Raw genomic sequence first — 13667 nt, 5'->3', positions numbered from 1 at the left:
GGAGTAACAGCAAAGGACTTAAAAAAGCTCAAAAAGCTAATAAAGAAGACCAGCTCTGTTCTGGGAATACCTCGAGAGACTCTGGAGATTATTTTACACAGACAAATTCTTTATAAAGTGAAGAACATTATTGACAATAGTGAGCATCTTCTTCAGATTTTTTTTAATTAACAACAGAGTGCCTTCTGTAAAAGGCTTCTCTAGATCCGGTGCAAGACAGAACCATGCAGAAGATCCTTCCACTCTACAGCTATCAACACCTACATAAAATGGGTAAAAAATAACCTATGAGTTACTACATTTAAATTCCCCTTGGGATTAATAAGCTATTTTTTTTTTTATTTAATTGAATGAGATGTACCACAGACAAATAGCTTGGTTGATATGACAAAATCCTACCAATGGCTAGAGGAGGTCAGGCTGAAATATGGCACAGAATCATGGCAGCACAAGAGCAATGCCTTAAGCAGAGCAATAGAGACCCAGATCTACCAGATCTACCAAATCAGACAAGATCCCAGGTGCAGACTATGCAGAGGCCCCAGAAACAATCTAAACTTCTCACCGGATTGTGTAAGATACTGGCAGGACAGTAATACATGGAACATCATAACCAAGTGGCTTCTGCAGAATACAAATTAAAGACCCCAGGTCACAATGGGAGCCACCTCTCAAGGTGGTGGAGAATGACAGAGCTAAGATTTTGTGGGACTTCCACATACAAACAAAATGGTTTTGCATTTTATCAATCAGTGTCTTTGACTGTCTGTTTTAAAGTTACTCTATGTTTACAGATTGATTTTAATCAAGAACTGCCCTAAACAAATGATGTGTGCACCAAATGTCATCCATAGACGTCTGAAATTAGATCACTATTTGACAACATTTTTTTAAATGTTCACTTCATTGTGACATATAATTTTTTTTTCTTTCATCTGCATTTCTGAACATAAATATATGCGATTCTAAATGCAATTTTAAATACCAGGATATATGCTCTTGCAACAAAATGAGTATCTCTTTCACATCCACTCTAAAAAAAGGGGGGGATAGTAATTTTGAAATGGCTTGAGCAAAAAGACCATTTGCACATTTATATGTGCCTTTTTAACCTTAGTGTGATGGGCTTGTCAGAGACAATGTGTCATGGCTGTATAAGGGTGAGATTCAGCTCAATGAAGCCCTGTTGTCCCCTCCAAGTGCATTCCCATTGTCACCATGGGACAATGATGCTGACAGTGATTGGTGACTGTGTCCCAAGTTTCTCTCCTCACCCTACAATCCCTTGCTTCTTGTGCTCCACTTTTATCTGGCCCCAGTTAAAGCCCCTGGCTTTTAATGCAGAGCTTGGCTCACCATTAATCAAAGTCAAAGCCTTCAAGCATCTGACTTAGATGGAAAGAAGGGAAAAAAAAGACAAAGACAGATGGATAGGAAAGAAAGATGAAACGATGATGAAAGAATAAAAAAATTATTTATCTTTAAAGGTTTTATCAGCTGTGGAATACAAATTACTTTAGCCAACTTTATGTGTATCTGACACTCTAAACTTTGGCTACATAATTGTAACTTCCATGTGCAGCTCACACTTTTCACTTAATGCTGAAGGGTCAGGATATTAGATTTATTGTTTCACACCAGTAATGTACAGATATATATATATATATATATATATATATGTAGAGGAAGATTCTCTGTCATCAGGTCATGGCCAAGCTTGAAGAGTCTAGTTTAGGCATCTGGATGTGAAATGTGAAGCCTTCTATATGACGTTTTGCCCCTCATCCAAGTGGCTTCTTTAGTTCTAACTGTTTGAGATGAATATACTATAGGTGCAACAAAGAATAAGGCAAAAAACAAAAGGTGACACTGATCCCTCCTACTAGATTGGAAATGGAGGTAACCTGGGGGGTGTTGATGGTCGTAAAGGGTTTCTGATGGGTTGTTAACTCCCTCGTCAGAGTTTCACATGCCTCATTGAACCAGCAGAGGGCAGGTGAGGTGAATCTTCTGGGTATTGTTTCTAAAAGACTAGGGAGTTAAGGTTCAGTTGCCTAAACAGAACTTTTCAAGCTTTACAGATATAAATGTAAATAAGAACTGAGATAAATTTAAACTTGCAGGAAGAAAATCTCAATGCATAAAAGTGATTTTCTTAGGTCTGGTTGTCTGTATAGACACAAAAACGACAGATATTTGCAGAAATCAATAGACACATCAAATATAACATATCCTTAGATTTGTTTATGACTGTGTTTCTATGTTCTTACAGCTTTAAGCGCATTTTGCAAATCAAGCAAGATTTAATTATACTTTTTTTAAGATTAATTTTCCCATGACTTCTTTACAAGAATAAGCATTGTTACAGTCAGTATTTAACTGTGCACATCAGGGCTTTTCTAATTTGACACATGAACCTCATTGGGAACATCTTCAAATAAAAATTTAAAATACAAGAGAAATTACATTTGCAGTATAAAGAACAAAATGTGTCTTTCAATGGTTATACTCTAAGGAAGAATTGATTTGTCAGACCGTTGCATTTTATTTATGACTGATTTCTGTTTTTCAAATGACAGCTATATGCTTTACAAAAGTATTCATACCCAAACTTTTATATCATAGTGTACCATAAAGTAGTATATAGTTTTGAAAGTGTTTTCAGTTTCTGTTAAAAGGAAAACTTTAAAAAACACTACGATGGTTAGCAAGCATGTGATGAGCTGCCTCTACTGTTGTCCAAAGCACTGGATTGAATCCAGTCCTCTGCCTCTTGAGTTGAGGTACTTAAATATCGAAGTTAAAAGTTTACATCTACATGATAATCTTTTAAATAAACTTGATCTCTGTGAAGTTGCTATACCTGCCCCACCATTGCAGGCTATGTTTCTGCACCCAAACTGTCTGTTTTGTTGAAATGGCAGCCAGATCTCTCTAAAACCCACAATAAAAAGGTTTCTATCTTTTATTTATGTGTTTCCTACACAGCACCAACTGACACAGAAATGGTCTCTTTTGTGCACTAAAACCATAATACTTATTTTGCTGTGTTTACTGTTGTGCTGCGTATGACATTGCTCAGTCAGATATAGGTAACATTTTAAAGGTAATTGGAAAAGCTACACAGAAAAATCTGTATTTAAGCAGTAAGACCCACAGGTGGGGAACATAGACTTGGATACAGCTAAACAAAATCAAGGGGAACCAAATCCCTAAGCAGTCATTTAGTCAACCGCGTCCACCTTTGTGCCATATAATCTTAATCAAAATCTGTAATCTGTATTTAACATCAGTGACTAGAAGAATTAGTAAGACCAAGAAAACACCTACAATAGTAAGGTAGTGGAAAATTTAGAGCAGAGTTAATTTATAAAATCACAAACAGGAATTTTTCACATCTAAAATATGGGGACTTCTTGGAATTGTGACTGAAAGAAAGACATTAACAGTCTTATTTGCAGTTAACCAATAGCCTGTCAATGGACACAAAACATTTCTGTGAAGGTAGCAAAAGGGAAGACAACATGCTACCAATGTCAAACATTGTCCAACTAGGACAGGGTTTTGCCTTCTAATATAATAATGGCCCTAAATAGAAAAAAAAACATTAAATGATTTATATCAAATCAAAGGGTTATGTTAGAACGGTTCAATTATAGACCTAAATCAAGCTGAGCTTATGATGCTTTCCATCTTATAAAACAAAATGTAAAAAAAAAAACCTTTATATCATCATTTCTTGCTTTATTCATTCTAGTCATTTAAATGATAGAAAAAGTAAAATAGATAAGCCGAGGGGTCTTCTTCTCACTAAGTCCTATATTTAGAATACACCAAAGGCTACAACTATAGTATGATCAAATTTTTCTCTGATATACAGTTCAAGTTTTTAGGTTAACATTGAGTCACCCTACCAATAACCATGCAGACAATAGGATTTTAGAGTTCTATATATGAGGAGCAGTTCAGTCATGTGATGTGCTGCAGTCAAAGCCATATTTTCAACGGCTGCTACCTTATTAACAGGGGCTCAGAAGGCCAAGCCAGCCATGACTACATGGTAATGGCTCTCTCTCAAACATCTTAAAGAGGGATCAGTTCAGCATCAGGGACTTCCCTCAAATACCAGTCGCTTGAATTATATTTCAAAATCACATTATACAAGGAGGATTCTGAACACAGTTCGTTTTTTGGGGGGAAAGAAAGCAAAAAAGGGGAGATAAAAGGAAGACATTCATCTTGCACACAAATTCCCGTTGACTTAAGCACATCAAGATATAGACACGCATGCTCACAGTCAATTATTACACAGTAAAAAGACATCAGGAGCGTCTGCTGGTAAGTGCAGATGTCAAAACTTTGTCATAATTCTTGTTCATTTGCCTGCAGCTAATACCTCACCTTTTAGATCCAGGGGCAGGGTATTCTAAAATCAGTAGAACAAACAGCAGGTAGAATAAAAATGGCAAGCCAGAAAGCTGTGGAAGCTCTTGCATGATGAAAACTTTAGGACACACAGGAGGGTACATTTTGAAAAAATAAAACTAGTGAGACATAATGAGAAGCGTTCTGGATATCTTCTTGGGACATATTTACCTAGCATCTCATCTGATTCAAGAGCCCCACCAGGTGAACATGAGTCTAATTCATCTGGTTGTTTGGATTTCAGTCGAGTGCGCTGGATCTTACTATCTTGAATTCAACCCATCTGATACGACTTGCCCATAGAAGGCTAGGGAAAGCAATGTTTGTCTTTCTGTGGGAATAGCTCTCCAAACACCAGCCAAGCGGAGGAGGATTGTTTGTAGATATAATTGGCATTCTGTGGTCTGAGAGACGTTTGGCAAATAATCTAGGTCAAGAAGGCTGTGCCAGTAAGATCATAGTGCTATTGTGCATTAGGTGGTAGCTATGTGACTACTTAATATTTGTCTTTCCCTCCTTTTACTCCTTTTATGAATTCACCGTGAGTAGAAATTGTCATTCTCCCTGAAATTTAAGGATGTGACATAAAATAGTTTGTTTATCCTTAGATGATAGAAAAAATGACACAAAACCAGGTCAGACATAACTAATCACCTCACAAAGTGGAATAGATAATATTTGTGGGGTTGTATCTCTGTGGGAGTATGTCTCCTGGTGAGCAAAGGACCATAAATGAACTCCTAAATCACAATATTGATCAGTTCTTTCTTTCAGACACACGCCAGGATTGAGGGCAGCTAAATGGCCTCAATGGTTCATATATCCCTCATCAAGGCCGCCCCCTTACTCCCCGTTTCTTCCGCTCAGATCTTTGAAAATCCAGTCTACTCAATTGTTCTAATACTACTCCATATTGTTGCAGGTAAAGATGAAGTTCCTCTGCATCAGAACAGCCTACATTAAAGTTACCTAGAAAAGATAAAATAAAGAAATGTATCATTTGAATCTTTTTAGGGACAGATTAAAAAGCAGTCATAACACATATATCTTTATAAATTGCCCCCATCTGCAACAGATTTCTAACACACCCTTCCATAGAATTCAATGAGTTTAGGCACGAAATGGAGGTGGTTTTGTTTTTCCATTTTTTGCATAAAAGCTATTTTTCATAATTTAATATCCCCACGTCTTTTTCTCTATGACATTGATTCCAGAGAGTGTATTTGTTTGTTGTTTCATATATCCTTACCATGAACATTTTGTATACGTCTGCTTTATCAGTAGCTTTCTTCTAAATACCCCTGCCAAACTGAGGAACAGTGCAATTAGCTAGTGACAAAAGGGCCACATAAAGATGGACACAGGCCTAGGAGATTACCGGACGAAACCTCATTATTGTAACAGGCTTCCACAATAGAAATGGGCAATGCTCATTCCACATCTATCTGTCAAGTCTGCTATTAGCCTGTCAAACAGGTACAGTCAGCACCATTAGGCCACATTTACAGTCAGCCCTATTTACCCACTCATTTTCCCTCCTTCACTATCATGGTTCCAGTTTCTGTTAGAAAAAAAATCAACCAGTTTCTTTGTTCTGATTTATCTCTCCTCCCATTTCTCTTTGAACTCTCCAATGGCAAAAACATGAGCACTCGGTCATTATGTTCCTCTGAGGGTCGATGTAATCATTTGTGGTATGCCATTCACTAGCCAAGCCAAATTTGATTTCAAAATGTTCTCCAATCCAAAAAAGTAATCAGGATAAAGCAATTATTATTGTATTGTTCTCAAAGATAAATGTAGAGTAAGTTGATTCAACAATTACAGCTAAAGAAAGGACTAAAATGGAATAAATTTGACATGTGGTATTCCATCACTGGATAAGACAATGTATTTGTTCTCCTTTGCATAGAAAATGTAAAAGTACATTTGAATCAGGTATTTACTTAGACCATATAACAGAATTCCTTTTCTCACTATCTGACTTCTGAGGCATGCACTTTTATGTTAAGAGTAACAAAATCCTCATGTGACAATTTAGGGTTTTAGAAGACACATGTTTGTATCCTTTAGAGATGAACTTGCTTGCACAACCAGACCTGGGCATACAGGTAGATGTTTCTGTGACCCTTTACTTCAATTAAAAATAATGTCATTTATATAGCACCAATTCCCAACTCATATAATCTCAAGCCACTTTATAGAGAGAATTAAATATTCTGCAACATACTTGCAGAATATTTACCCCAGAGTGGAATGGCTGAGTTCAAAATCTATAGAGAACTCTTTCAATTCCCAACAAGATGCAAAATCAACTTAAATATTCCTCTTGAAGGCCTCATATTGCTGTTTTTATCTCACTATATAGTTCACTTTTATATTTCAAAAGTCAGGAACACAAAAAGCCAAATGTCTCAAACTTGATAGTGGAAAAACTCTGTCAAAACGCAAAGTGTAATCTATTCCTAACCAGAAAATCAATTTTCTTTTTATGAATTGCAGATGGTTTTCTTTCTATTTCATCTTAGACTTTCCGTGTTGTTAAAAATGATATTGAATATTTATGGGTGAATGCATTAGAAAAACTGACTTCAGCCTTAGGTTGTCTTCACTGCAGAAGATAAATAAATGGCTGGATAGTTTTATTTTAAAATTATGTATAGGTTTAATTTACATGCATACCCGACCCAATGTTAGAATTTAACTTAAAACAGAATAATGCCCATCAATATCCTATCCTGACAATAGTAGGTGTCTTTCTATCTGTTTTATCTTCTGCTGTGGAGCAAAAGATGTCAATGAAAACAAATCTATTTAGAATCTAATCTAAACCTTTACAAAATGTTTAAGCAGATTTCATGCTAATATTTTTGTTAAAATCCAAGATGAGTTATTTGACTGCAAAGAAAAATAGTATTTACAACCTTACAAGTCTCTTCTGTGCCTTGTTTTGTCATACAAACTTGTGATCTTCTAAAATTATTATTTAATTTATTCAGAGAAGAGTTTAATGTCATGTGTATGAATGATTAATCAATTAATTTTCTTAAATAAAATGTGTTCTGAGAGTTTGTATTGTATTTAAATTTGTCTGATGATGTATTAAATGTATAAAAAGTATTAAGCAAAAAGCCCAAAAGAAACGTAAACTTAAACTCACATTTTCATACTAAACTGATATACTTAAATTAGTGTAGTTGGTCCTCTGAATAATAAAAAGAAAATCTAAATAATGAATATCTCACCTCGACCACTATTTTTCAACAAGAATTTTTAGAATGTTTAATAATGGTTATGGTTGTTTCACATGATTTGTTGAACAAAAAAGCAACAAAGGAAAGACCAAAGTTGCAGGGAGCTGATTTTGTCCTGACTAAAATCATAAAAAGCGGCATATTGGTCCAAGCGTGAATTTCACAGCTGTGATTTCAAAGGGAAAAGCAATTACCTTAATCCAGAGAAGGAGGGCTTAGAAAAGAGTGCAAATATGTACACATCACCTAACAGCCTCTCCTCCCATTTCCTAGCCTTCATCATTCACTGTGAAGTAGGCATGAAGGCTGCCAACCCATGAAATGTGACTCTGAAATGCACAGAGTGTCAGATTATGCTTTTTGCAGGCAGAATGGATTTATAGTAGCAAGTGTACCGTAATAGAAAATCTGCAATTTATAAAATGGAAAATGAAATACAACTAGTGTGATTGGACGAGAGCTCATCCAGTGACACATATAAAAAAGAAAAAAAAAAGCACTTTTACAGAAGTCAATAATATAGATTTTAGGATTTTGTTTTTATAAAAGAAGCAGAAATGTTAGGCACTCACCAGCCTGGTTGGTTGTAATGTCTATGGTGACATGCTGTGCTGGGTATGGGCTCTTGTTGCTCACACCATTGACGGCTTGTATTTCAAAGCTATAAAGGGTGTGTGCCAACAGGTTACTGATGAAGACCCTGGTCTCCGTCAGACCTAGTTGTCGGGGAACAAAGTCCACATTGTCATCGCAGTGTGAACAGGAGCGTCGGTCAGTTCGGCACTTCTTGCACACTATGTTATAGACAACATCATCTCGGTTGCCTGTTTCCCTGGGAGAATGCCACTCCAGGATCACGGAGGTCTCATTAACAATGGAGATCACATTCCTTGGGCTGGATGGAACACCTATAAAGACAAAGAAACATTTTATTTAGATGTAGCAGAGTGTATTCTGAACCTGTAACATTTTATTGCAAGCATCAGTTAAACAACTCAGGCTACTCTGGAATGGCAGCCCACTTCCCTGCAGCGCCCAGCAAAATCCCCTCCATTTTCCAGCCACTGGCCTTCTCCTTGGCATGCATATTTATTTTCTCTGACTAGACCCTTTCACTGAATTGAATGGGTTTGACCACAAATCATGACAGAAATAATATTTTAGTACAAAGATTGATGTCTAAAAATGAATTGTAGGGGACAAGAACCAGCCAAAGGCTGATCAAAGAAATTGGGGAAATTTTGAATGGCTACTACTGTAAACTAGGGATGGGACGATTTATGAAAACCGTCAGAATCGTTCGGTTCGACTGTCTCGGTTCGGTTCGCGTGTGTTTCGTTCGGTTCATGCGCTGCTCATTTTTCTCATAGAGGAAGCGATTACACTCCAGAGCAGAATGTGGCGGTACTGCGACCAAAGCCAACCGCCAGTAGTAAACAAGAAGAAGAAGAAGAAGCGAAGCAGCTTAGCCGGGTGTAGCAGAAAAAAATCAGTTGTTGTGGAGAATTGTGTGGGTATGGCGAGTGGGAAAGAACTGGAGTTGGAAGACGCGCCAGCAGCACTTTATAGGTCTGCTGTATGGGAGCGCTTTGCATTTAGAGTGACCTACGATGACAGCGGAAAGAAAGTTGTGGATAAAAGTGCAACAGTGTGCAAGCATTGTTTTGTTTATGCTAACAGCAACATGTCATGCTAACCCCGAAATCCCTCATACAGTACTCCGTCAGCAACCCCCGCTGCGCTCCAGACCGGCTGCTCAAAGCAAAGCCTACAGCCCCCACTGTGGCTTCGTCTGCTCCCCTCTGAGTCCCTTGGAGATGGTAGAGAGCATGCGCGAGATGATTAAATTCAAAGCAGCAAAACATACGGAAATGATCCAGGGTTTCCGCGGATCATTTAAAATAATAACAATCCATTATTTTTGGGGGATTTTTTCATTAATTTCATAATTATTTCTGGAATTTCGTAACAATCAACATGTATCGAATCGAACCGAAAACCGTGACCAGAAACCGTGATTCGAACCGAACCGTGGATTTTGTGAACTGTTCCACGCCTACTGTAAACAGACCCATATCTGAGTTGCAATGTTTGTCAAAACCTGAAGAGAAAGGATTGCTATCTGCTGCCAAAATTTCAGTTTTATTAATTTAAGTTTTTGCAACACGTCAGTTCATGTGTTTCATCATTCCTTAGGTGGATTGTTGGTCCATAAGGTATCCAAGATAGTGCTCTTTTATTTCTTTGTTTGTTTTGTTAGGTTTTATTTCTGCTTCTTCACTGGTTAAGTCATGTGAATCCTCTCTTCATAAACCCCATTTACAGTACATTTTGGACTTTTCTCCTGCTATTTTAATTATGGAATACAAACGTGTTCAGTATTGTGAACTATTAGCGGAAGGTAATAGATGAACATAGTAAAATTGGTGCTAAATGAGCTTTTAAATAACACTTCTATTTTCTCAATTTATCTCTTCTATAATAATCTCTTCTATTACTTTTTTTAAACTAAAACTTTATTTGGGACTCTGAAAATCAGTTCCATAGAAAGAATTTGAAAATAAAAAATATTGTTGACTTATTTCACAGTTTCTAACCCTTTTAAAACAGTTTCAGTTACTGAATTATGTATAAAAAATATAGAAAAGAATGAAATACTAACTAATTGGAAGGTGTGAGGACAATTTAAGTGTAAGCTAAATTTAAAGCAGTACCAAAAAACTCTTAGTTTTGGTCGATTTTGGCTGCCCCAGTGTATCAAAGCTGTATTGTTTTGCCTAAAGGAAGACATTTCCCATGAGGACCAGCATGGTAAAGACCTTAGCATGGTACAATTCTCATTTCTGGTCACCTGATGAATTAAACTACATTCCTGTTTCCAGTGGCTGTGGGAAAGATGAATGGTGATCAGGTAATGAATTTAACTGTGGCAAAAAAAGTGTAATATGACAAGTGGAAAATAAGAATCATTTAACTTTGGTTTTGTATCGTATTCCTGCAAGAACAAAGGTATTTGAAAAAATGAGAAACCCTAAATCTGTTATATTAACATTTGAATTAATATAAGAGCTATGTTCAAAGACTTGTGATTTTTGTGCAATAAAATGCAATAGATTCGATTTACACCCACAGATATGACAATGAAACCTTTATGTCTCTCAAATATTAGTTATTTACTAAATGCAGAGTTTCAAGAAGTGTTCCAATCCAAGTGACTGCAAATTGAGTTTTATGTATTTCCTTATGGCTTACAGCTGTAGATAGACCTCAAAACCCCTATTTAGAGAGAAATCAACAAATAATATATCTACTTTTAGGGATGAGTGGTGGCATATTATCTGGGGGGGGTGGGGGGTGGGGGGGAGCTTATTCAGCTTCCAGCGAGGGCAGCATGATTCTCTATGAGTTTAAATCTGCTGAAATGGCAGTGAAGAAATTTGCTTAGCTGAGATTCATTGTCCCCCGAGCAGCTAGCAGAAGGTTTATACTCTCAAATACCAGACAAAGCAAAAGCTCCACAAAGAGCTAGGTCAGAGCTGGTCAGATGAATGAAGTAGTCATGGAGAAGACATGTGTACAAGTTTATGCAGTACAAAAACACTTTTTTTAATTCAAAAAAGCCGAAACTGACATATTTTTTGTTTACAATGACTAATAATGATTTCTGTCAACACCAGAGATTTATAAAGAATTTCTCATCTTTCTAACAAACTATAATTCTGAGATATTGTGATAAATTATATATTTGGTCATTTGGGAGATGCACCAGCGCTGGAGGAATATTCAGTACTTCATAAAGATACTGACATCTTATATGCAAGATACAGTGAAAGCAAACAACTTTTTTGACCATGATTGTTTTGTCCTCAGTATGGTCAGTGATGTCAAAGGAAGTATTAGTCATGGAAATGACCTCATACCAGAGTCATGAAGCTTGAAAAGATAAATCATGCATGCTAACTACAGTGAAGTTAGAATGTGGCTGTAGTGCCACTACAGTGTTTTCTCTGACTTGTAGCTTTTGTATGGATAGCTGTTTTATTTACAATAAAAAATACATAAATACTGTTATTAATAAATAACAGTATTTATGTATCTTTTATTGTATTAAGGAAAATAAGTTATCTTTAAATTGGGACAAAACATACTATATGATTTTCAGTAGTCACAGCAAAATTGATAATGTGGAAATTACAATTTATAGAGTCAGTATAAAAAGACTCAAGGCAGTTAAGTTTTTCGGTGTTATTTTAGATGTAAATGAAACTGGAAAGCGCATATTGATTATTTTAAAAGAAAGGTCAGCAAAAGTACTGGCATTTTATATAAAGTTAGAGACTTGTTTGATTGTAACTTGTTGAGTATGCTATACTTCTCAGTGATTCTCCCATATTTCAGTTATTTTACTGAGGTCTCGGGTAACACATATACCAGTTGCAAGTCCTTGATCCTGCTGCAAAAAACAGCAATTAGAATCATCAGTAAGAAAGGTTACAGAGAGCACACCAATTATTTATTTATTGAAAAGAAACTACTTAAATGTAAGAATCTTGTCAATTTGAAACTTTTGATTGTGATGTGGAAAGCTAAACAAAAAAAAAAAAAAATGGCCAAAGATTTTCTAAGTATTTTTGTTGCACAAGACATTTGCCACAGGTGAAAATATAATTTTCAGAATTTATATGCACGAACATCGTTGAAACAGAAATGTCCGTCTGTTTATGACGTTAAACTGTGGAATTCTTTGAGTTTGGAATTTAAATGTTGTACAAGTCTTTACAAAGTAAAAAAAATGTGCAAAGACAAAATTCTGAGAGATTATGAACAATAAGATGAATGATGCTGATTTTGCTTTGTGAACTGGTAAGGAGTTGGGGCGGAATGATGTGTTTTTAGGAAAAAATAATACAAGATTTATCTTCCCTCTGTTCATTTTTGTTCATGTATGGAGAAAAAAAGATCGTGCCATGACATGCGATGAACAAATATATATATATAAAAAAAAATCAGTAAATACTGAATTGAAAAAAAAAAAGTCAATATAATAAAAAACTGTTAAATATAATATTTTTATAAATGATATCTGTATTTATTTAAAGATTCATCACTTCAATCCATCCATCTTTTCCCACTCACACCATAATTGTTGTGGGGGGGTTGTTATCTATCTCCAGAAGTCTATGGCAGAAAGGCGGGGAAGACCTTGGACATGGGACATGTCTATCAAAGTTTTATTTATATAGATAGTGATTTTTTATGTTCAATTACATCAAGATTTATTAAGTAGACCTTTAAATGCATTTATTTTTTAATTCATTGCTGGTTGCTGCCAGTTTGAAAAAGACTGAAAAGTTGATTCAGCATAGTGAAAAATTAATGAAGAAACGGTATAGGTCAAAATTAAACTTGGAAATCAGGATAGAAGAACAAATTTGAAATGGGAATTTGAACATAAACATAGAATGTGAAGGGCAACCTTGGAAAGCAGGTATGTCTCATCAACATAAAAAAGTGCAAATTAGGACAGCTAGGATTTCCAAATCATCTTATATGGATGTAATGTAAAGTCAACTCTAGTTCAATTGTAGGAATAACTAACTAACATGACATAATTCTATGGTTGAACAACCAAAATAGTTTTAATAGATAGAATAGACTAAAAACAATATGTACATGAATTATACAATTCATTATAGACCTTGCCAGCCCTTTAAGAGGCAAGTTACCATTTTTGGTCACTTGCACACCAGCAACAGATGTGGTCCTTCAAGCTCTTTTATTAGATCCAGTAGCTCATGATTTATATTGAGCCAATCAGGAAACATCTTAATACGTGGTGGTACTCATCATTTTGGCATTTGACCAATCAGAGGACAGCTTGTATGCAGCCACTTCCTTATTATGCAGAAGTGGTTTTGGCTCGGACACATTCTTCTTCTTTGACTATTTGAGCTGATGTAATTAGTAAATTTGTCCACTGTGAGATCA

General features: G+C 35.9%; 1 protein-coding gene across 2 annotated transcripts in view; it reads right to left on the bottom strand.

The window, feature by feature from the left end:
- ephb1 (EPH receptor B1) overlaps window positions 1-13667 on the bottom strand; it is a 223440-nt gene that overhangs the window by 61624 nt on the left and 148149 nt on the right. For both annotated transcript variants that reach the window (XM_015373231.1, XM_015373230.1), the window contains exon 5: window positions 8252-8587. In XM_015373231.1, the coding sequence (XP_015228717.1) occupies window positions 8252-8587 (336 nt within the window). The remainder of the gene's footprint in view (window positions 1-8251; window positions 8588-13667) is intronic.

This window comes from Cyprinodon variegatus, unplaced genomic scaffold (assembly GCF_000732505.1).
Source record: "Cyprinodon variegatus isolate N-32 unplaced genomic scaffold, C_variegatus-1.0 Scaffold83, whole genome shotgun sequence".
NCBI lineage: Eukaryota > Metazoa > Chordata > Actinopteri > Cyprinodontiformes > Cyprinodontidae > Cyprinodon > Cyprinodon variegatus.
This window is presented reverse-complemented; position numbering and strand designations above follow the sequence as displayed.